General features: G+C 41.9%; 1 protein-coding gene across 5 annotated transcripts in view; it reads right to left on the bottom strand.

The window, feature by feature from the left end:
- Nucleotides 1–14,925, bottom strand: part of Arhgef6 (Rac/Cdc42 guanine nucleotide exchange factor 6) — a 100,922-nt gene extending 85,997 nt beyond the window's left edge. The window contains exons 1-2 of one of the 5 annotated variants that reach the window (XM_074063807.1): nucleotides 14,659–14,925; nucleotides 13,391–13,474 (exon numbers count right to left, since the gene is read on the bottom strand). In XM_074063807.1, coding sequence (XP_073919908.1) covers nucleotides 13,391–13,474; nucleotides 14,659–14,823 — 249 coding nt within the window. In that variant the 5' untranslated portion in view covers nucleotides 14,824–14,925. Of the gene's footprint in view, nucleotides 1–7,142; nucleotides 7,312–13,390; nucleotides 13,475–14,658 lie in introns of those variants that run through there. The other 4 variants (XM_074063805.1, XM_074063808.1, XM_074063806.1 and 1 more) reach the window with 4 other exon arrangements.
- Nucleotides 14,926–23,770: the final 8,845 nt, after the last annotated feature.

Here is a 23,770-nt window from a genome sequence, read left to right as displayed (position 1 = left end):
CCTCATAAACGATGTCAGGAGCTTGATACCTTAATGGCGCCTCTTAAAATGATGTCCGCCCTTCAAAGGAGTAGCAAAATGTCTTTGTTATTATCTGGGGTGAGACGAGTCCTCATAACGGTTTTGCTCACTACTTTGCAAAGTGCTGTGTTTCGTCTCACCTTAATTTAGTTCCTTCTTTTCCCTCTTGTCCTAATCAATCCCTCAATTGACATGTCTGATCTCTGTAATAATATTCAAGTCCCTCAGAAAGTATAAAACTGGGATTTTCCTCTGTTTGTCTAAGCGGAACTTAATTAGGAAGGTAAATTTTCCGCCAGAAGCAAATGGAAACGATATGTGACTATATACTCCAGAGTCATCACCATCTCGACAAATTAGCATCAGAGAGGCACATCTTGAACCCATCCATCTCCTTGTGGGGGAGGGTACCGTGTGCCAGGGTCTCACAAAGCCTGCAGCTAATCAGACAGAAGTGCAGTGTCCTCAGGTCATTCCTTCAGATGACAGCAGAGGAAGTAGCAATGTCAATGCTAAACTTCAGGGATGGACAGCCACTGGCCTGAGTGGATATTTGCCACTCTAAAAAGTTGGTAAGCAAGGGCCTTAACACTTATTTGCAACACGAAAGGCACACCTTGTATTCCTAATTTGCACTAACCTCAAATGTCATCACCAATCATGGTGCACACCTTATGCTGTGCTGCCAATGTGGCGTGGCCTCTTAGACTGAACCTTGGCGGTCATCTCGGTGAGACATGTGACCAAATTAGAAGGGAGGTGGAGTAGGGGATAGCTGGCCAAGATTGTGTGGTTTTAAGAAAGAGGCGTATTGTACTCTGTTGCCCCCAGAAACAGCCTGGATTAGAGGCAACATTAAAACCAAATTAGAGTGAGTTAGATTTCAAACAAGATCATTTACATCTCCAGTCAGGACGAGTCCATTGATCAAATTCTCTCATAAAATGCATTCCTTTTCAGATGTACTTGGTACATTCAACCCAAATCAGAAATAGTGTGTTTCCTTTTCAGATATTACATACTGTATTTTTTTTAAATAGAGTCATCAATGCCAATTTTCCCCATCCTTATGCCCAATTCAACAGGTCTACTACTTATTTCCTGAATGCAAGGGGGAATGTTTTTCAGGCACCCCTAAAAATAAAAGACCATTCATTGAATTGCTTAATTTAACTGAAGCAATAATCAGCTTTCTCTGGGGTTATATTATAAATTCTTGAGATATTTTAATTATAAAATAAATATGTCCACCTTAAAAGACACAAAAATTAAAGTATTTCATCCATGAGAAACCAAAAATACTCTTTTCTCATATTCTTCTACTTTATGTGTAGACTAGAAAAGACTGAAAAGCTTTCCTGATTTTTCAACTCCAAGAAGAATCCATCCAAACTGCTTCTATTATTAGAACACAAAATGGCAGCTAAAGAAGTCACTGTGGTTAACAACTGAATAATTCATAGTCTCTGAAGAATTCAGTTGCTTTGTCTTCCCTAGTTCCTCTTTATAACTGGTCCCCAAACATATTTCTAGCTCTGGGTTGTTACAAAGGAAACCATATACAAATTGTTTTTGTCAGTTAGAAAACTAACCTGGCTAAGCACTGAGAGCAACAGAAACACAACAAGCTGGAAACAGAACAAGAGCTGTTACAACCAGTTCTTAAAAGTCCCAAGATTATCCATATATTATCTGTAACTACAGTTAAAATTCCAATCCGTGTTCCATGCATCTCATTGGGCCACAGCATCACTGAAATTCAAATTGTGTTTATGCTGTCTCCCCAAAAAAACATGCAAAATTAAGTATGATATATAAATAATTTTAAACACATTTCAATGCACTCTAAATTCAAATTATTTTCCATGATGAAAAGCACTGAAAATTTCAAGTTCAGGGGATAAAAGGCACTCCAATTAGTAAGGGAAAGATGGTCACAGTGTTGAAAGGATTAATTTTTGCAGTTCAGCATGAGAACAGAGGCCAAGCCTGCCATCAGCACTCATTTAAAATGCCCAGAAACATTCAGCTTTGGTGTGCTTTTCGAAAGATGTGTGGTAAGTATTCAAAAATATGTGGGCCTTTTACCTTTGACTTCATTTTTTTCAAACATTTTTTCCAAAACCAAGAGGCTCTGCCAAGTAGAGCATCGAACTCAGACACAAGATGGCTGGATTTTTGTTTTCCTATTTGGAGTTTCAGCCCTGGCTAAATCCGAAACGTAACCAATGGAAAACCTCAGAAGCCTTGGAGAGCCCACAGCTTATCCTTCCCAGCATCCAATGGGTTCACACCTTGAACATTTCTAGAGGAGATCGTTGTGAAAGGCAATGGCTCACTTATTAAATGGAATTATGTCAAATTGAAGCAAGTAACCTGTTTCGACAAGGCAATACCATTTATGAACAACAGTCTGCTAGGATCCCTGAAAATTCCTATTAGCAAGAGCTTTCATTGAGAGTTCACTTGGTGCCGGACACTGTGCTAAGTGCTTTACTTGGTTTTTTTGTTTTCTCTTTTAACTCTATGGGTAGCATATACCTTATAAGTGGTATGTACAATGGTACGTAGTACCACTACCACGTAGGTAATTAGCCATCCCAGGTCAATCCAAGTCCAAAGCTCTAGCCACTAGTACAGAAGCTTTTAGCCACTGCACTACAATACTATTTTTCAAAGAAAAAAAAAAGGTTACCCTGACTAGGAGTCAAATGCAGACAAAGGCAAGGAAAGGAAGAAATTCTATTCCCTAGACCTACATAGTGGGAGTGCCTGACCTCACATCAAAGGACCTCAGATGGTTGTGTGTTTAGGAGGCCACTTTCTCCAGTTTTCCTGTGTCCTTCGTGAATTGCTGTTGGTTTCAGTTCTTCCACATTATGTGTGGATACATACTCTCTCTGCCACTGTGTCCAATTTGCAGCAGTACCTCTTCTCCTTCCATCCCAGCTTTCTATTTAGATGCTGTACCTCACTTTACAAAGTGCTCCCACAACCTTACCTCATCTCATCTACTTTTCTATTTCTAATCAGTTTTGGGGTGAACAACCAGGTTACCCACAATTCTAACATGCTTAGATAAATAAAACAATTAGGTTCCGAGGTATTCTTCAAGTAGCAAAGTACTTATGTCTTGGTGCAAAGATGGGGTGTCTCCTTTTAAGCCCAGATCTTCAGTGACTACTCAGTCGTTCCATCAATCATTTATTTAGTAAGCATTTACTGAGCACCTGCTATGTGCCATGCTCTATACCGAATGCCAGGGTTATAAGGATGACTAGACTTTGGTTCCTGCCTTTGAGAAGTTCCAAGATTAGCAGATAGGTAGATGTGCTGGCAGATAAGCATAGCAAGAGTGGATGAGGGGTAAAAAGTAGCTTGGCGCAAGGGGTTATGGGAAATGGACACAAGCTGCCTGATCCAGGGAGAACATTATTCAGAAGGTGTGAGGTTGAGAAGAAGGCTCCTATCTGTTTTTTTCTTTTTTTGTAGTACTGGTGTTTGAACTCAGGGCCTACACTTTGAGCCCAATTTTGTGACGGATTTTTTTGAGATAGGGTCTCATGAACTATTTACCCTGGCTGGTTTTGAACTGCGATCCTCCTGATCTCTGCCTCCTGAGTAGCTAGGATTATAGGCTCTGTGAGCTACTAGCTCGTATCTGTTTCTTTATGGTTTCCAACCAAGTGGTAGATATTTGAGCTGGATAGATTGCTGAAATCTGGATAAACCTGGGAAGTGGTTCGCAACTCTGGATGTACATCACAATCACTGTGGAGCTTTCAAAAAACAATCATAGCCAGGTGGCAGTGGCTCATGCCTATAATTCTAGCTACTTGGGGGACAAAAAAAAGCCCAGGCAAAAAAAGTGTGTGAGATTTCCCCCCACACACACACCATCTCAATGGAAAAATGCTGGGCATGGTAGCATGTGCCTGTCATCCCAGCGACAATAGGAAGCATAAAATAGGAGGATCATTGGGGACTGGTGGAGACGTTCAAGTGATAGATCACTTGCCTAGCAAGCATGAGGCCCTGGCTGGCTTAAGCAGAAAGTGAGACCTATGTCTAAAATAGCCAGAGCGAAAAGGGTTGGAGGCATGGTTCAAGAAGTAGAGCACCTGCCTAGCAAGTGCAAAGCTTCGTATCACCCCCCTCAAAAAATGGTAATAATCACAAGGCTTGGCCACTTAAAAAACTGTCAAGGAGTACCTCCTGATGATGCATGCACACATACCCCATGACCTAGCAGTTTCAGTGGTATACATAAATTCAACATAACTGTGGGGATATGTTCTCTAAGAGACACCCAGAAGAACATCCATAGCAGCATTGTCCATAGCAACCAATACTGGAAATAACGTAGATGTCCATCAATCCATGAGTAAATAGAAAAACAAAATGTGGTACATCCATATAATGGAATACTACTCACCAATAAAAAAGAATAACCCACCAGCACTTGCAACAACATGGACGACTAGCACAAATATTATGCTGAGTTGAAGAAACCTTATAAAAATGAGTGTGTACTAAATGACTCCACTATGTGAAGTACTAAAACAGAACAAAAGGAATCTATTATCTTAGAAGTCATGGTGTTATTACTCCTTGATGAGGGATAGTGACTGGGGAAGGGAACAAGAGTAGCTTTGGGTGCTGATACTAGTCTGTTACTTCATCTGTGTACAGATTACATGTGTATATTCAGTTTATGAGGATTCACCAAACTAAATGTTTTTTGTGCAATTCTCTGAATGCATGTTATAAAGCTGACTTAAACAGTAAAAAAAAAAAAATACATACTAATGCCTGGACCTCACTATAGCCCAATTAACTCAGACTCTCTGAGTGATGGGAGTTCAACATTTGTATTTTTGAAAGCACCCCAGATGACTGTAATGTACAGTGATTCTTGAAAATCAAGGCGCTAGGTGTTCCTTAATGTATCAATAGCTCCCAGGAGTCAACAGTTTGGCACATGGCAAGGAGGATGAGTTCTGGAGTAAGGTGCATTGGTGACTACACTGGCAACATGAAGCATTTGCCTGGATCATCCCCAAAACTCAGTTTTCACTGTTGTGATTACCGTAAAGATTAAAAACAACAGAGCTGGAGGCATGGCTCAGGCAGTAGAACACCTGCCTAGCAAGTGCAACGCTATGAGTTCAAACCCCAGTACTGCCAAAAGAAAAATATGGTAAAGAAGATAATATATTTAAAGCACCTCTTTCAGTACCTGGAACATAGTAGGTCCTCAACCTCCTTTTCCTCCCTTGAATCTAGTTTCCTAAGCACAGTGATGAACAAATTGCTGTGGAAGAACAAAGCTGAGGCTCTCTGACCTATCCTCCTGAATAAGTATCTAAAGATTGAAGTAATATCATACCTGGACTAATGATGTCACATGAATACAGGACATTTCTGGGCCCTGGCCGCTCCCTCTATTCAGCACCTGCTATCCCCGAATGTGTTTGGAGAGGAGGCAGAAAACAGGCAAATGCAAACTGCACCCTGCTTTGGAACTCTTTGCTCCTGCCCTCACCCTTATCAACAGTGCCAGTCTTGCACAGGTGAAGATAAGGCCAAAATGTGAGTTAACAAAACGAATAGAAAAAAAAATCAGTAGCTCAGTAGACATACCATCCATAAAATATGCCAAACCAAACACCTGTGTACAAAATGCCACATTTTAGTGAAAACAAACAAACCAACCATAAAATCTGGGTTGAAAGCAGAAGATGCAGCTTACAGTTTTGACTCTTCCTCTGGTAAGCTGCCCGACTTTGGTTAACTAAACTTTTGTTTCTTTGTCGAATGAAAGGAATGCCTTCTCCCCTACATCTTTGCTAAGGGTACTGTGAGTCTGAGATAAGAGAAGCAGAAGGCATTCAAAAAATTAAGCACCAAAGAAAAGCAAGTTGAGAATACTAGCTAGAAATTTACTTCGTTCAAAACTCCCATCAGCTACCCCAGCACCCCAGACTGAGACAGACACTCTCTTGTTTGAACTGCTAGGAGCCTACCAGGAGCCCACACCGGCCTGGAGCTGGCTTATGTAAGAAGGCACTGCAGCACTGCCTGCCATGTAGCATAAGACTTTGCTTAAGAGAAATCCTTGGAAATGCCTCCACTGAAGTCCAAGGGCAGGCCTAGGCCTTATATTTTGGATAGAGGTGCTCTCGGTCACAGAACTATGGCTAGAGCAAATGATGTCATCCGAGATCCTCTTACCATGGCCAATGTCAAAATGAAGATAGGAAGTTGAAGGACAAGCTGGGTTTTCCAGGTAAATGTAAGTTAGAAAAGCAGTTTGAATCTTAGAATCTTGCCTTTAAAAATTATCAATACTTTCAAGAACATGAACTGAGATTTAGCCTATTCTGGGAGGTTTTATTGGTTTGAGTGAAGCTTTTATTGACAAAAAAATAATTAGTTACACAGAAAAAATATATTCCTGTATTTTTACTCCCACTGCACATTAAGAAAAGGGGAAAAATTTGTAAGTCACCTTTAGATCCCCAACCAATAATAAACCAAAAATAAAAATGCAAGATATTTGAAGCGACAGAGAGAAACTTGAGGGCTCTCTTCCACTCTAGAGCTAAGGAACGAAATAGCTGGAATACCTGTTGGGTTCCTAAATGCCTGGAAAATGAAAACTCACAATTATCTATGGGCACTCAGGAACACCTTGCAAAGCGCAGATCTTTTCCACCCACAAACCATTCCTGCGACAGACCCGCGGCAAATATCCCCAAATGTACAGATGCCTGGGCTTGGGAGGGCATCAAATTGGTATCAGAAATAGTGCTGTTAACTCTTGCTTTGGTTCCGGGGGAAAGAAAGAATCCGGTCTGATGCAAAGCTTGCGGCCCGAGCTGGACAACTCGCCCCTAAGTTTGGCGCTTCCACGCTCTGCGCCCTCGGCCCGCGGCCCCTCTCCCGGCACCCAGGAGCTCAGGGCACCCAGAGGCCCTGGCTGAGGACGGACCCCGGGGCTGCGGCTGGGAACCACGGCGATGGGGAAGCAGGGCGGCTCCTCTCTGGGTCCTGTGGCACTCAGCCTCAGGCCTTCGCGTGCTCCCCTTCCCATGACCCCTTGTCCCCAGGCAGATCACCTGGCTCGGCCGCTGCCGCCTGGCTGTCCTCCGGCTGCTGGCTCCCTCCAGCCGCGCCGCCACCGCCGCCGCCTCCTGGAAGCGGCCGCCCTTCCGAGTCACGGGGCCAGCGATCGGGCGGGCGAGCCTGTGCCAAGGCTGCGGGAACTGTTCTCCCCAGCCGGAGCTGGGACCCTGCCCTGAGCGCGGCCGCCACCAGGGCGAAACTGGAGAGCTGGCTCGGCTGGCCCCAGCGGGGAGGGGCGGCTGCAACTTTGCTCCTGGACGCGGGCGAGGAGGGGGCGCCCGTCTCCAAACTCCGTGCCGCGCCGGCAAGCTCTCCAGTCCAGGGAGTACGGGCTTTTTTAATGCTTTTTTTTTTTAACGGGGGAAGTCAGATTCCTGTCCTCAAGTTCTTGCTGCCAGAGCTGGGTCGCGCTGAGGGCGCAGGAGCGCGGAGCAGAAGCGGGGTGCGGGAGGCGCGCCCCGTTGGGTGCGCGGGCGACGAGCCGGGAGAGGGCGCGCAGGGCGGCCGCCCCGAGGGCTCCTCGGACCCCCCTCGGCTGCCAGAACTGACTCCCTGCCGCCTGGAGTCGGAGTCTGGAAGGGACAGCGGCCTGGAGAGACTGGGCAGGCAGCGGGGAAGCAGTGACCCGGACCTGGATCGCAGAAGTAGGAACTGGAAGTGACAGCGGCGCAGGGCAGAGCAGCAGCAGCAGCCGCGGCGGCAGCGGCAGCAGCAGCAGCAGCAGCAGCAGCGCTGGGGTAGCAGTGGCAGCAGCAAAGCCGCGGTGTAGCGGTGGCGGCCACACTGCGCATGCTGCTACCGCCCAGTTCAGTCCCAAACCCAGGGTTACGGCGCCTGGGCTGCGGAGGGCCACTGCTAATGCCTCAGGCGCGAAACCTTGGCGCACAGACTAGCCATTCCTAGTGGTGGCCCGCTTTCTCCCCCACCTTGGGGGTGCAACTCAGAACCCCCAAGCTGCCTGGTGAGACACTGAGATACCCAAGCAGAGAAGCACTCAATGGCCCTTCACAGCCTCCCTCCCTGAACTATCCTGGATGCCCATCCTGGTCTTTCTGACAATGGGCCCCAAATCCAATAGACTCTGAGGGAGAATAAAAGGGTTCCTGACAGATGGGAAATATTTATAACCTCACTTAAAGTCCAATTTGTTATGGAAATACAATGCAGTCAGTAAAAGACTAGGATGACCAGAGTCATGGGTGGCATTTAATTAACTCTTGGAAATTTCATTAGCAGTGTCCGATTTGCTCAACAGTAAAGTAAAACAACTTACCAAACCCTCTTTAGTCTTCCCACTAGTCAAAATGAGCAGCTAAATACACAAAGCTGGGCTGGCAGAGTGGCTCAAGTGGTAGAGCACCTGCTTAGCAAGCACTAGGCCCTGAGTTCAAACCCCAGTACCACCAAAATAATAATAATAATAATAAACTAAGCAAAACTTTGCCCAGTGGAAACTGATGCTAATGGGCCAATTCAAAGCAGTTCTGGATCATTACCCAACCTCTACCGTTCTCTCCTCATTTTACAGTTGAGTGGACTGAGGCCTAGAGAGAAGGATGCTGACTTCACTCAAGAGACAGGCAGGGCTTGAAGGGAGGTGTATTGGACCCTTACAGTTACTGGTGAATCACCTGGCCTTGTGCCTATCCTCCAGGGAGGTGCTGCTCTCCCAAGAACTGGAGCTCGCTGGGGGGAGATTTGCCCTTCACTCATGAACATTAATAGAGCTGCCTTCCTTCCAGAACTGCCTTCCTGCAGAGCAACCCCTGGGAAATGGCAAAGCGTCCATCCCACAGGACTCATTTTTGGGAGGGCACCCATGCTGTTCTGGTGACAAGGCAGATGGAGTGACTCAGGGAGACAGGAGGGAGTGAGGGGGTGGGGGCAGAGAAAAAAAATACTGTTACCAGCTGGTATTGGAAGAAAGAAAGAGAGAGAGGGGGAGAGAGAGGGAGAGAGAGAGAGAGAGAGAGAGAGAATATCCCTATCTAAATCTCACATTCATTCAATGAAACCCTTCATGAACAAAGTAAGCTGGGCCAGAAGCAGAACAGGAGATGGTAGGGTGTCCCTGGCAATGGGAAGGTAGTAATGGTGGCAGAGGACAAAGCAGGAGTACCTACTGGGGATGAGAGGAAAGCTACAGGGCTAGAGCTTCCACAGACCAGTCCGTAATGTGGCTGTTGCAAAAGCAATGCAATCAGAGAGGTACCACCTAGGACACTCCCAACTGATCAGAAGAACTGTATGCATAGCCCGGCACCAGTGGCTCATGCCTGTAATCCTAGCTACTTTGGAGGCTGAGATCGGGAAGATTGAGGTTCAAGGCCAGCCCAGGCAAATAGCTTGTGAAACCCTATCTCCAAAATAAACAAGCAAAATGGACTGGAGGTGTGGCTCAAGTGGTAGAGTGCCTGTTTTGCAAGCATGAAGCCCTGAATTCAAACCACAGTCCTACCAAAAAAAATAATTGTATTGTGGCCCTGACTCCTTCCAAATCCAAAGACCACACACCAAAGAAACTACTATTGCTAGAACTCATGTTGTTGAGAAACTTCCTAGTCACATTAGTGACACTCTCTAGAAATGAGGATTATTACATATGTTCTAGGAAGCTTTTACTGTAATAAAATAAGATATATTTGGTTCACAAAAAAGAAATACAAATGCACTATACAGGAGTAAGAGGATATTCACATTCATTAGGAATCATGAAATACAATTTGCAGCAAAAATTAAATACCATCTCCGTCCATCAGTTTAGCAAACACTAAAGACAGGTTATATACAATACTGCTAAGGATATGAAGAAGAAGACACTGTCTACACTGTTGATTGTTGATTGGAGTGTAATTTGGTGTAGCATTTTTATAGGTGACTTTGACATTATCTGTTAAAATTTGACACAGTAACTCCATTTCTATGATGAAGTATGCTTCAAGAATAATCACAAATGTGTTCAAATTATTATGTGCTTATGCAACATAACTCACTGGGATTTATCCCAGGAATGCAAGATTGATTTAACATGTGAAAATCACCTATATAATCAAATCAATATAACATCTGTGTAAGTAAGGAACAAACTCAATGGTCATCTTAACAGAAGCAGAAAAAGCATTTTGGCAAAACCCAGTACACTTTCATGATTAAAAACCTAACAAACAAAAAACACTCAACAAACTAGAATATAAAGAACTTCCTCGACCCAATAAAGGGCATCTATGAAAATTCCACAGCTAACATCATAGTTAATGGTGAAAGAGCCAAAGCTCTCCTCTTTAAGGTCAGAAACAAGCCAAAGGATGTTGTTCTCACCACTTCTAGTCAACCTCGTACTGGAGGATCTAACCAGACAAATTAGGGAGAAAAATGACACAAAAGTCCAGATTTGAAGGACTAGGGCATGATTAAAGTGGTAGAGCACCTGCTGAGCAAGCATGAGGCTTCAAGCTCAATCTTGAGTAGCACCAAAAAAAAAAAAAAGTTGTTCAGATTCCAAAGGAAGAAGTATCTCTATTTATAGATGACATAATCTTGTGTAAGAAAACCATAAGGGATCCACCAAGAAACTATTAGAACAAATGAACAAGTGTGGCAAAGTTGGATACAAGATAAATACTTAAAAATTGTATTTCTATACACTGGCAAGCAGCAATCAAAATTAAAAATTAAGAAAATTCTAGCTGGGCACTAACGCCTATAGCTACTCAGGAGGCAGAGATCAGGAGGATCTCGATTTGAAGCCAGCCCATGCAAATAGTTCAGGAGACCATATCTCAAAAATACTCAACACAAAAAACAGGACTGGCAGAGTGGCTCCGACTTCCTGTTCTGCCCTCCTGTTCTCCAATTTTGCAGAAAGAAAGAGAGGAGAGGAGAGGAGAAGAAAAGAAAACATGACATTTTTGTTTGTTTAAGATAGCTACACAGAGAGTTTCCTTGTGAAATTTGCTTTTCATATATTTAGAGTGCACAAGAATCCATTAGGCATGTACTATGTCAGGCATTGTGCTAGGCACTTTGAACCTGAGAGACACTCTCTCTAGTGACATTTGCAAATACGTTTATGTATGCTTCCTACATACCGAGAAGCATGAGACTGGGTGGTCAACACACTTGTCTGCTTGGTGCCCCCCAGTTCAGCTTTCAGTCTCACTCCTTAGGTAGTGATTTTATGAGTTTTCACTCAGGGTTCTAGGATTGTCTCCATATGACTCCTGTCTATCCCTTTCAGTCATAATTTTGCACACATGAGTATAAAGAAGACCTGGTTATAATAACAGTGAACAGCTAGTGTGTATGCTTGTATGCATGACATGAGTGCATCAGATGCATTATCTCATTTGATCCTTACTGCAGTCTTCTGCAGTAGGTACTGTTAATGTCTCCATCCTACACGGCGCATAGAGATGCCAAGTATCTTTTCCCAGAGCCACAGTCAGTAACTGAGCAAGCTAAGACTCTAACTTACACTTATCAAACTAGAGAAGGCATGTGAATAACTACAATGCCAGACACTGCCTTATTCCAATGTTCATATTATGTTTAGGTCAGCCTGAATCAACAAAAAGAGATAAAAATATCAAAAAGATAAAAATTAACAAAAAGCTATAAAAAAATATTCCTTTTGAGAAGACAGAAAGTCACGATACACTTTTTAGTAAGCATTCTATCCAAAGTGGATAAAAATAGTTGAAGCTTAGAGGAGTAAGTATTAGTTGTCAGAAAAATCCTCAACAATGCCACAGACCCAGGTGCTGTTTCTGTGTCATCTAGTATTCTTAGAACTGCAAAGCTCAGTATACCTTCTGGCAGCTTCTGAGCACAGAAATCACTGGCAACTTCATGTGTTTATTTAAAAAATTAAAAAAGAAAACACCACAATCTGTTCTACAGTAGACATCATTCTAGAAATGATATCAAATGTTCAGAAGCCACGTCTACTTCAAAAGCTAAAGGGTGGGGGAAGGGAGCCCTTAAATTGGGCAATAGAGAAAACTGAAGATATTCTGAGATAGGTGCAGCTTGACACTAGGGCTAGCATTAAGAAAAATTGTGAAGGAAGCAGAGTTTATCTGAGGCAAAGCTACTGGTACTGCTAACATTAATAGTAGTAATATTAATAATTACCACTTAAAGAATACTTTCTATTTTCCAGGCACTCTTCTGGGGGCTTTATGTATATGAATTAATTGGCATTTCATGCCTATGAATCCTATAAGATAGGTGTCACATCCTATTTTACAGGCGGGGAGACCAAGGCCTAGAGGTATATTAAGTTATATGGCCAAAGTCACAAAGCCACTAGAGAAGTCATATTTAAACTCAAGAAGTCTAGTGTCAGAGTCCATGCTCAAAGGACTGCTACTTGTACACAGACAAAACTACTAATGCTTGTCTTCTAATACAGGGTACTTCTGACCCTGGCCCTGTGCTGAGGATGCTACAAAAATTATCCCATAGATCTTATGAGGTTGACCCTCTTAGTTCTACATTATTCTATAGTATCTCATTTGATCCTTTAAAACCCCATGATGTAGCTGTTATTGTGTCCACTTTACAGATATGAACTCTGAGCAGGAGCTAGATTCCCTCCATAGCACCACAAAAAAAACCCACAAAACACACACACACACACACACACACACACACACACACACACACACACACACAGAGGCACACAGAAAGTAAGCATCTCAACTCATAGGCAGAAATATCACATCCTCTCAGTAATACTGATTATACCCACTGTAGGGATCCACATAATATAAATAATACAACATAGCTTAATACACAATTTCTACCTCAAGACCATGTTCTCTCAGCTTTTCAAGGCCTCTGTTCTGAGATATTAGTGGGAAAGAGTAGCAATGGCCTTTCTGCTCTTTCCAACTCAGGGGGATCACAGAGACGCTGTGTATAGCCAGTAGCTCACTTTTGGTTCCCACAAAAGTTTTGTTACCTGAAGCCTGTTTGCAGGGCTTGGAGGCTGTATTTAAAAGGTATCATTTTGAGTATTGATTTTATTTTGTTTAGTTTAGAACTGGTTTCTAGAAAAGACAGGCATTAGCAATCGACCACTGAAGACCATCAATCTCAACTCTGGTTTCTCTGAAGTGCTACCTCTGTTTTACTCAGTTGCCATTGGAGATGAAAATCAATCAAGTACTTTTACGACCAGTCTTTATTAGCAGAGCAAAAACTAATGACAAGAAGGAGGGCTGTTGAGTAGGCTTACCTCCACTTGAAGGGTTGCACATCCTTTCAGGAAGTCGCTGATGTTGCTGATGCAGTGGGCTTCGGTTTGGGGCTCCAGACAATACTAGAGAAACATAGCCAAATGTCACTTGAAGATGGCTGTCCCATGCCAAACAAACTATAGTCATTTGCAGGCGGGCTTTTTTCAAGTAGAGGGAACCACTGCTGCCAATCCAGGAAGAGAAATAACCACTGAAGGAAGTGATGCAAACGTCTAAACGGTTGGTTTTTGTTTCAAATGTCACCAAACCATTTCTACTTACAAATGTGTTCTCATGCCTTCAGCCCAAGAGTGGAAATGGCAAATTAGACAGACCAAGACAGATTTTTCTTTTTTGTTAGAACCTTACTTTGAAACAAGAAAGCACTCCCTGTAATAATTTATTGACATTATATTTCACTTCGGCTGTTGTCTACCTTTGATCACATTCTCTACATCTTATTACCGTTTCATCACCAGTTTCTTGAGTTTAAGAAATTATATATAAAGCTATTTGATCAATAAAAATTGGTCCAAGAATACAAAAGATCTATACACACAGTCGCATTCCCTGATGAATTTAAAGAAATAATTGTAGGACTCTACATTTAAGTTTACTTAAAGTGCTTACTTTAGAAATTACCCATTGTTGTCATGATCATGGGCTTCCAATATCAAAAATCTTGGACTTTTTCTGAGATTAAGGTTAGTTTCACTTTGAACACACGTTGCATTCAACATATATATTTGGTGCCTCCTGTTTTTACAAACCATATATGACATTTTGGATTATTTCTCCTGGTAACTAAATGATTCTTTCTTAGAGGGACTATTATTTTTTTTGAAAAGGAAGTCTACATTGATTTTTTAGGCAAACTGTCAATAAACACCATCAAGATCTATTATAAATCATTCCATCATTCACAGACTTATATGTACCCCAAGTTCAAAACATGTCGGCAGCACACAAGGAAGTGCAACATGCATCTCCATGACAGAGCAAACTTGTGAGATGGGTGTTCTCCTGTCCCCTGCTGCCAATGGTGGAACAGGTTTTTGCTATACTAACACTTGAGAGCCAAGTGTTAGTATAACGTTTCCTTTTCTGACTTTTTCAAACTGCAAACACAGTAAGAAAGAATATCTAACTCTGAGAATGATATTAATAGAGGAGATTGCCATGTGCTCAGCAACAGAAAAATGTCCAGTTATTTTGTTGCTGCTCTCTGGTGGTCAGCAATCCCAAAGATTCTGTGACTTGACCTTACCTTTCCCACGGAGCCAGGGACAAGTCTGTTGATCAGTTTGCACAGCACTACCCCATTTTTCAGCGAGGACTTCAAAAACTCCTCCGGATCACAGATGGTCTTTTTGGGGGAATCTAAAACTCCCAAAGATATAAGCCATGTCACGATTCGCTCTTCTGGATTCATTGCTGAAACTAGTATACTCAGAACAGCTCTCTGGGGCAGCTGCAGGGACTAAGCCACATCCGTGATTGCATCTGCTGCTCTCTTCCTTTTTATGAGTTCTCTTCTGGTGCTTACAGAGCAAAGGTTTAAAACAACTTTTCTTAGACAACAGTGGAACTCACTCAAAACGTGGGACTTTTAAACCACTGAGATCTCAAAGATGGGGAAACATAATAATTAATGTAAAAACCCCAAATAACACTGGTTTTCTTTTTCAAAATCTGCCAAACAAATTAATTAGGATTAAAAAAAAAAGGAAGAGCACACACACAGAGCCCCCAAACCCTCAACATACAAGAAGCTGTAAGGAAAGGAAGCGAGGAGGATGATGGGAAGGGAGAAGAGAAAAGGAAGCAAATGCTTGTAGAACACAGAGGTGAACCAACACTCCTGGGAACCTTGGAAATGAGACACTCAAGGGCCAGTCTGGGAAAAGGCTGTCAATATAGTCTAGCCCCAGTGAAATCTGGCTTCTGTTAGGAGGAAGATGTCAGCTCTCTGTTAGGTCAGACAGATCTGAGCCTCCATGGGAAGCTGTGCTGGCAAAACAGAGCTCAGAGAGTTAGGTAAGCTGAGAAAATTCCAGCAAGAAATGGCCGGATGTCCTCAGACTATCTCACAGAGACATGTGTGTCATGATTGTTTCTTGTAGAACACATGAACTTGGATAGTAACGATGTGCCAAGCAATTGAAGATTGTGCCTGCTGTCAGCCATCACTGTGTATAAGCAGAAGCTAGAAGAATGGCATTTTACTTTGCAGCCAAAAAGCTATGTTTAGGGAAATAGGCTAAGGATAACATCTGACATCCTGTTTACTTGCATTCTTTAGCAATTCTTTTTCTGGACCTGGTTTCACTACACAATCCTGCTGCAGTACCCTTAGCAAAGGCTCAGACACACTCACATAAAGTGGGTAAAATACACTTGGAAACACAATGTTTGAAAACAAAAGAGCACTTGTCCTCTGTCTATACTACAGACTGGAAGGTTCATGTTTCCCAACAAGAAATACTTTCAATTAAAATGCTGCTCTGAAAAAAAATCTAGAATAAAATAAGAAATTTCTATTACTCTCAAACATTTTCAGAACCAGTTAAAATGGTCATGTTATTGGGACATTTATAATAATCCAACTGTAATAGCATAGTCCTATGTAGGCAATTGCATAGTGCTTACCATCGCTACCCTTCCTCATTATGGGGGACATCAATCATGGCTCTTTCCTGCTAAGCCTCAGAATCTTTTTAACACAGTTTCAAGCATCTCCTGCCAAATGATGAGCTTAGATAATCCCACTAAACATTTGCGACACAGCCCCTTCTTGCTTTGTCCTAACACTTATCACACTTCTCTACTCCTACCCATGGATCTGTCTCCTCTGACACAGTGCAAGCTTCCTAGAGTCAGAGTCTTGTTTGTCTTGTTTGCCACTGCACATCCAGCAGAGTGCCTGCTGCACACCATAGATGTTCAGAAGTGCTGAGTGAAGGAACGGATGTACTTAGATGATGTCTGTGATAAAGATGCTACCTGATTACAACAAGGACTTATTGCTTGTTTTAATAGCATAAAACCTTTTCCTTGTAAATGACTTTATTGAGATGTAGTTGATACATAATAAACCGTACACACTTAAGGTGCATGATTTAATAGATTTGACATATGTACATGCTTTTGATACAATCACAAACACACACACACACAATCCAGATAAACTATTTCATCACTCTCAAAAATGTGTATGTGCCCTTTCACCTCCTTCTTCTCTTCCTTTACCCCCACATCACAAGCAACTAGCAATCTTATTTTATTTCCTTTCAATTAGTTTGTATTTTCAAGCATCCTTGCAGAAATGGAAGGATACAAAATGGTATTTGCTTTACATGGTCTCTCAACTCAACCATATTTTGACATTCATCCATGTTGTTGTATTTATCCATAGTTCTACAATAAGGATTTGACCTCCATAAGTTTGGTTTGACATACTTATAAGCAAAATAAATACAGTTAACCAAAACTTTTAAGTGACTTTGACCCATGGCCAAATCTATGTAATGGAAATAAAAACAGAAACCATTCGTTGATAAATTAAATTCCAAAATATGGCCCACTTAAACACATTTTTATGTATCATTTGGACAGTCTCCACAATTGCTCATCGAAATTTTAGTCTACAGACAAACAAAATCTGGCAGCATTATTGAGGTATAACTTGCGTTTTCTGATGAAGAACAAAGCCTGAGCAATTTCAGGAACCCAGCCTAGTCCAAAATAGACTTCAGTCCACTGACGTCATCTGGATGAACATTTGTCTTGTTTTGGACACTGGTTATAGCAAATTAGTGTAAATAATAAAATCAGAAGAGCAAAGCCACCACCTCAAGACCAAAGAAATAGCTGTATTAATATGAAGATTGGAAGTTACATTTGGTATGGTGTAATGTCAAGAAGCTGAGGAAATCCAGGGAGGTGGCAAACAACAAGGTACAGGTGACCCAACATGGAACCCAGGTTGGCTTGGGAAGCATGTGACGGCAGAGAGGAGCCAATGAACTGGGTGATTAAGGTGGGAGAAACACTGAAACACAAAGAGTGCTTTCATTCAAGGGCATGAATAAAAAGAGCAAAAAGTCCCCCACAGCCTTGGAACCACTGAACCTGCCTCCTTAAGGGCTTGCCCACCTCCTGCTATCATCCTAATCAACTCTCTAGCAAGGCACAGTTTGGTCGATTTTCCAAAAACATCTCTAGTGTTAAAATCCTTGCTCAAAACCCCTTGAAAGCTCTGTTACCTAAAGCTGATTGACAAACAAGAATGCTTGTAATGATCACCTCCTGGGAGCAAAAAAGAAGAAAGGAATGAGAGAGTGGAATTAGAGCTAAAATAGATTACATTTTATTTCAAAGAAAAAATCTGCAGGAAATAAGACAAATGCGAACATTTGTTAAACCTAGATACCTGGGTACACTGGGACCTGTTAGACTATGTTCTTTACTTTTGTGTGTTTGAAATGTTTATAATTGATTCATATTTTAAATTTTCAAATATTCCGGGGCACTTGGTAAAAAATAAGATTTGGGGGCTTCATTTCCAAATACTCTAGTTCAGAAGCTCTTCTGTGGAGCAAAAGAGTCAGTACTAAAATTCCCCAAGTTGATTCTGCTACAGAAACACCAAGGTCACATTTGAAGAAACCAGTTGGTTTCTAGCCTTCTTCTCCATCCAGTTTCTGCCACTACCTAGTTCATTTGAATATCCACAGAACAACCATTCATCATCACATCCACTCAGTTCTCTGGCCTCCTCTGCCTGCAGCTGACACATCACTGGTCACCTGACCTCTCAGGTCACCTTTATGCTTGTTCTGTGAAAATGAACCTAGGACTTTGAAATAGTTTTTTAACTTTTTCAGCTGGCACAATATTAAGTTACATCAATATGCAATAGTGGAACGACATTGTAGGAAGAAGAGGTTTTACTTCCTGTTTCTTGTGTGCTCACTCCACAGGCTCTTGCTGGAGCTCCAAGCTTTCCCCGTGCCCACCTTCTGCAGCTATGGCTTTCTCTATGTGCAGTGGGCAACAGCTTCCTCTGGCACTACCCTTGGGTAACTCTATAGAAAGTGTCTCTGTTAAGACACCTCCTGTGTCAAGTAGCACATCAGAGGAGCACATTTTCAGCAAGTTCCAGAGGGAAGATGTCCAGCAAGTTCCACTGACCCTGCACCATGCACCTTCTCTAAAAAGGCCTGGATCTCAGCCCTGGATCAAGAGTAGGGTTGTCACAGTTCTAGGGCTATAGGATATTACACATTATTTCTATATTGTCTGCTATTCTATATTACATCTGTTATTTTTTTACTCTTTTAGAGTTCCCTTTACTTCTGACTAGCCAATCCCTCCACCCTCCAATCTGTTGTTATCATTAATTCATTATGTTAGACTTTTCCTGTTCAAATTTCTGTGTGGTTTCTCTGTCTTGATTGAACCTACACTAACACACTTCTTTATTCAAAGAACACTTCCTTTCCATTTTAGCAAATGAGTATCAAGGTTAGACCATGTACTATGTCATCGCACAAACTTCTCTGCCTCCTAAATCATGAGTTCAAACATTATATTTACAAAACAACCAACCATCTTTCCAACTTACTTTGGTTACTCCCACTATAATTCACTGACCTCATAGGATCTCCAAATCATTGTTTTCCGAAGTAATTGTACAAATTTACATTCCCACAAGTATGGTATAATTTCTCATTACAACATATCATAGATAACACTTGCTATTTCAGACTTCTTAATTTGTATTACTTTTCAGACGTAAATTTATATTTCCGTAATTACTAATAAGGTTGACCATTTTAGTAAGTTTACTGGCCATAGAGATTTGCTCCTCTGGGAAACACTTGCTCATTTCTATTGCCCGTTTTTCTATTGCATCATCTCTGTTACTGTTTTGTAAACGTTTGTTATACATTATGAACACTAAACCTATGTCACTTATGTGTGTTTTCAAATATCTTCTTATACTCTTATTTTCCATTCTATGGTATATTTTAAGAAATAAAACGTCTTAATTTTCTTTAAAAAACAAAAAGAGACTTTATCTCAGCCTCATGTACAAGAAATCCAAAATTTGGCAGTCCAAAATTAGCTTCAAGGTGATCAGAGACACAGGATTCTACTCTCCTGCTACTTAGCTTCTCACCTCGAAATCAGAATGACTGCCTATGTGAACTTAAACTAGACATTTGTTTCTTAGATATCACTCCAATGTCACCAACAATGAAAAATATGATAAATGGGTATTTAAAAAATTGTGCTTCAAAGGATACCACCAAGTGAACACCAGGTGTGGTTATGTACACCTATAACCCTACCATTTGAGGGGCTGAGGAAGGAGGATCACTTGGGGTCAGAAGTTTGAGACTTGCCTGGACAACATAGTGATACTGTGTCTCAAAAAAAAACCAAAAAACGATGGTCTTGAGGTGTGGTTCAAGCAGTAGATACAACACCTGCTTAGCAAGCACAAAGCCTGAGTTCAAACCCTAGTGCTGGAGGTACTTTACAAAAAAAGGAAAGATAAAAAGAACAGCCAGGCACCCATGGCTCATGCTTATAATCCTTGCTACTTGGGAAGCTGAGGTAGGGAGGATAGCCACTCAAGGCCTTCTTGAAAACTATTGGTAGTTTTCAAGACCCCATCTCCAAAAGAACCAGAGCAAAAGGGCTGGCAGAGTGGCTTAATGGATACAGCATCTGCCTAGCAAGCATGAGGCCCTGAGTTCAGACCCCAGTACCACCCAAAAAAAAAAAAAACCAAAGAGAATAATAAGAGCATTAGCTTCCTATGCTAACAAATTACCACAAACATAACTGCTTACAGAAACTTATTCTTTTACAGTGCTGGGGGCCAGAAGTGTGAAACTGGAGACTCTAGGGGGGAACTCACTCTCTGTCTCCTCCAGCACCCTTAACTTGTCACCACTATCTGTGTCTCTGTCTTCACATTAACTTATTCTCTGTGTATGTCTCTTATCTCTCACTCTGCCTCTTTCTTTTCTTTTTTATTTATTTTTTCTACAGCACTGGAGTTTGAACTCAGGGCCTCATGCTTGCTAGACAGGCACTTTACCTCTTGAGTCACTCCACCAGTCCTGTTTTGTGTTGGGTATTTTTGAGATAGAGTCTTTCAAACTATTTGACTGGGAATGGCTTTGAACTGTGATACCCCTGATTTCTGCCTCCCAAGCAGCTAGGATTATAGGCATGAGCCACCTGTGCCCAGCTCTGCCTCTTTCTTATAAGGACACTTGTGACAGCATTATGACTCACTTGGATAATCCAGGATAACTTCCCTAGTTCAATATCCTCAACTTAATCACATCTTTAAAGGTCTGTTTTCTGGGGCTGGCAGAGTGGCTCAAGTGGTAGAGCACCTGCCTAGCAAGCGAGAGGTCCTGAGTTCAAATAACAGCACCACCACCCAAAAATATCTGTTTTTTGTGGAGAGCGGAGTATGAGAAGTCTATGAGAACTTGACATAAGCACAGCTATGTCAAATAATCTGCAGGCTGAGTTGGCACAGCCCCAGCTGCAGAAGGGGGTGAGGACAAAATGCTGCACAGCTGCTCTTCCTAAGATGTTTATGCTCAGTTAGTAGCTATCACAGGTTCCTCCTATTACAATGTCACCCTCCCCAGAACTCTTGCTCCACCACCTTGTTTGCCACTGTATATAGTAAACTCGCTGGAGGTGGATGAGGCTGTTGTGTGTCTCCATCCGAGCACCCAGTCCACCTGACTCCAGCTTTCTGCATGTTTGTCTTCTGTCTTTTGTCCTTTCTTAATCTCCCATCACTCCCAGTTAGGTTTCTAGGATGAGCTCGTGCAGGTCAGAAGAGTTTTTCAAGTAAATTACATTTATAGGTTCCTGGGATTAAGCTCTGATGTCTTTGGATGACCATTACTCAACCTAATAGGATCACCTTCTCAGTATTCTAAAATCATATTTCAATTAATTATTATTGGAGGATTTTTTGGCAGTCTCAGTGCCTTGTGTTTGCTAGGCAGGCATTCAACTACTTAAGCCATGCCCCCAATCCCTTTTTACTTAGGTATTTTTCCAGTCAGATCTTGCATTATGCACAGGCTGACCTGGACTGCAATCCTCTTATTTATGCTTCCTATGTAGCTGGGATGACAGGCACACACCACTATGCCCAGCTTTTTATTGGTTAACATGGAGTCTGGCTAACTTTTTGCCCAGGCCGACCTCAAATCTCAATCCTCCCAATCACAGTCTCCCAAGTAGTCAGGATTACAGGCATGAGCTTCCACACCTGGCTGATACTAAATTACTATAAAATAATGCTACACATATAAAATAATGATAAAAGGAAATTAATGCATCTATGAAAACTTTACAATTGAAGTGACTAATGAAAATATATAAGGAATGTGATACTGATGGTCTTTGATATGTAAGGAACTAAACTAAAAAGTTGGTTGCTAAAATTTAAGATTCTTGTTAAAAGGCCACAATATATTTGCAACAAAACTCACCAGTCACATATCTGAGTAATTCTAGAACTCTTGAGATACATTTAGTTTGTCAATACTGGCTACCAGGAGAGAGTGTAGCTTCTTGAGATGATTAATCTTGATTGTCAATGTGATTGGATTAAGAAATGCCTAGAAGGCTGGGTGTGGTGGTGCAAGCATGTTACCCTAACTACCTGGGAGGCGAATATCTAGAGGATCTTAGTTTGAGGCCAGCTCTGACAAAAAGTTTGCAAGACCTCATCTCAACCAATGGCTGGGCACAGTGGTGTGTGCCTGTCATCTCAGGTACAACAGGGAAGCTTAAATTAGGAGGATCTGGTCCAGACTGACCCAGGCATAGTGCAAGACCTTATCTCAAAAATAACCAACACAAAAAGGGATAGAGGAATGGCTCAAGTGGTAAAGCACATTCCTAGCAAGTGTGGAGCCCTGAGTTCAATCCCCAGTATAGCTTCCCCCAAGAGAAATGCCTAGAAATAACAATCTGAGTGTGTCTGTGAAGGCTTTCTAGAGATGATTAGATCATGAGGGTTGTGACCTAGCCAATGAATTCATCCCTTCATGGATTCATAATATGAGGGCTTTATTAAGAGGTGGTAAAAAGTAGGTGGGGCCTACTTGGAGGAACTGGGTCACTGGGAGTGTGCCCTTGGTGGCTGTATCTTGCCTTGGCCTCTTCCTGTATTTCTCTTCTGTCATCTTCCTGTCTGCCATGATGTGAGCTCTTCTGCTTCATCCTGGCTATGATGAACCAACACCTCTGAAACCATGAGCCAAAACAAATCTTTTCTCCTTCCCTTAAGCTGTTTTTCTTGGGTATTTGGTCACAGTGACCAAAAATCTGACTAATACACTTCCCAAAATTAAAATTATTAAGAACAACTTAATGTCTACAATATCAAAAGAAAGACTCACATTTAAACATCATTCTACAGAAATAGAGCAAATAAACGTTGAATCTGTGATAAAGATTTTTGTTTTCATAAAAGCAAGATGCAAAATTATTTTATACTAAATTATTATACCATAGTGGCTTTGGTCGCTTAATTGTTGTGACCAAAACTAGGAATTTGCTATACTTTTTGTTTTCAATGTTTGATTTGTGCAATTTATACAGAATGACTTCATGGTTTTTATAATTGTTCTTATTAGAAAGTAAATGCAATGCTGATTCATGTCTTTTCACTTGAGGAAGACATGGAGTTTTTACTTTATTTTCACAAAGGAATAATATGGCCTTGCAAAGGCTCTGCTTGAAACCGATCCTTCCTTTTGCTTCTATGACTCCACAATTTTCCTCTGACCTCACTAGTTTCTGTTTGTGTCTTGTTGGTACCGCCTCTTCTTCCAGAATGTTTAATATTGGAGTGTCCCAGGGCTCAGGCCTTGGACACCCTCTTCTTTCTTCCTACATTCACTCCCTTGATGATTTCACGGTCGGAACTTGCCAGTCCTGACCTGTGCTTTGAACTTGAGATTCATATTTCAACTGCCTACTCACCATCTCCACTTGGATGACACTATCTCAAATTTGACACAACTCAGACTGAGTGCCTGACCCTTCCCCTCATACAGACAGACAGCCAGTCCTTCCAACAGAACAGAAATGAGAGGGAGTTAGATGGGTCAGCGGGGTGAATACCAAAGTCAACAACTCCAAAAGCTTCGTAGTCATGCTTGACTTTTTCCTTCTCGTACACCTCACATCCTGTCAGCTCCACACAAGTACAGGAACCCATCCTTCTCCCTCCCCTCCCACGGCTATCACCTTGCTCTGAGACATGTTGCCTCTCACCTGGATCCCTGCTAATAGCTCCTCCCCCAAGGCTCCCACTT

This window comes from Castor canadensis, chromosome X (genome assembly GCF_047511655.1).
Source record: "Castor canadensis chromosome X, mCasCan1.hap1v2, whole genome shotgun sequence".
NCBI lineage: Eukaryota > Metazoa > Chordata > Mammalia > Rodentia > Castoridae > Castor > Castor canadensis.
Note: the sequence above shows the minus strand (reverse complement) of the source record. Positions and strands in the feature narration are given on the sequence as shown.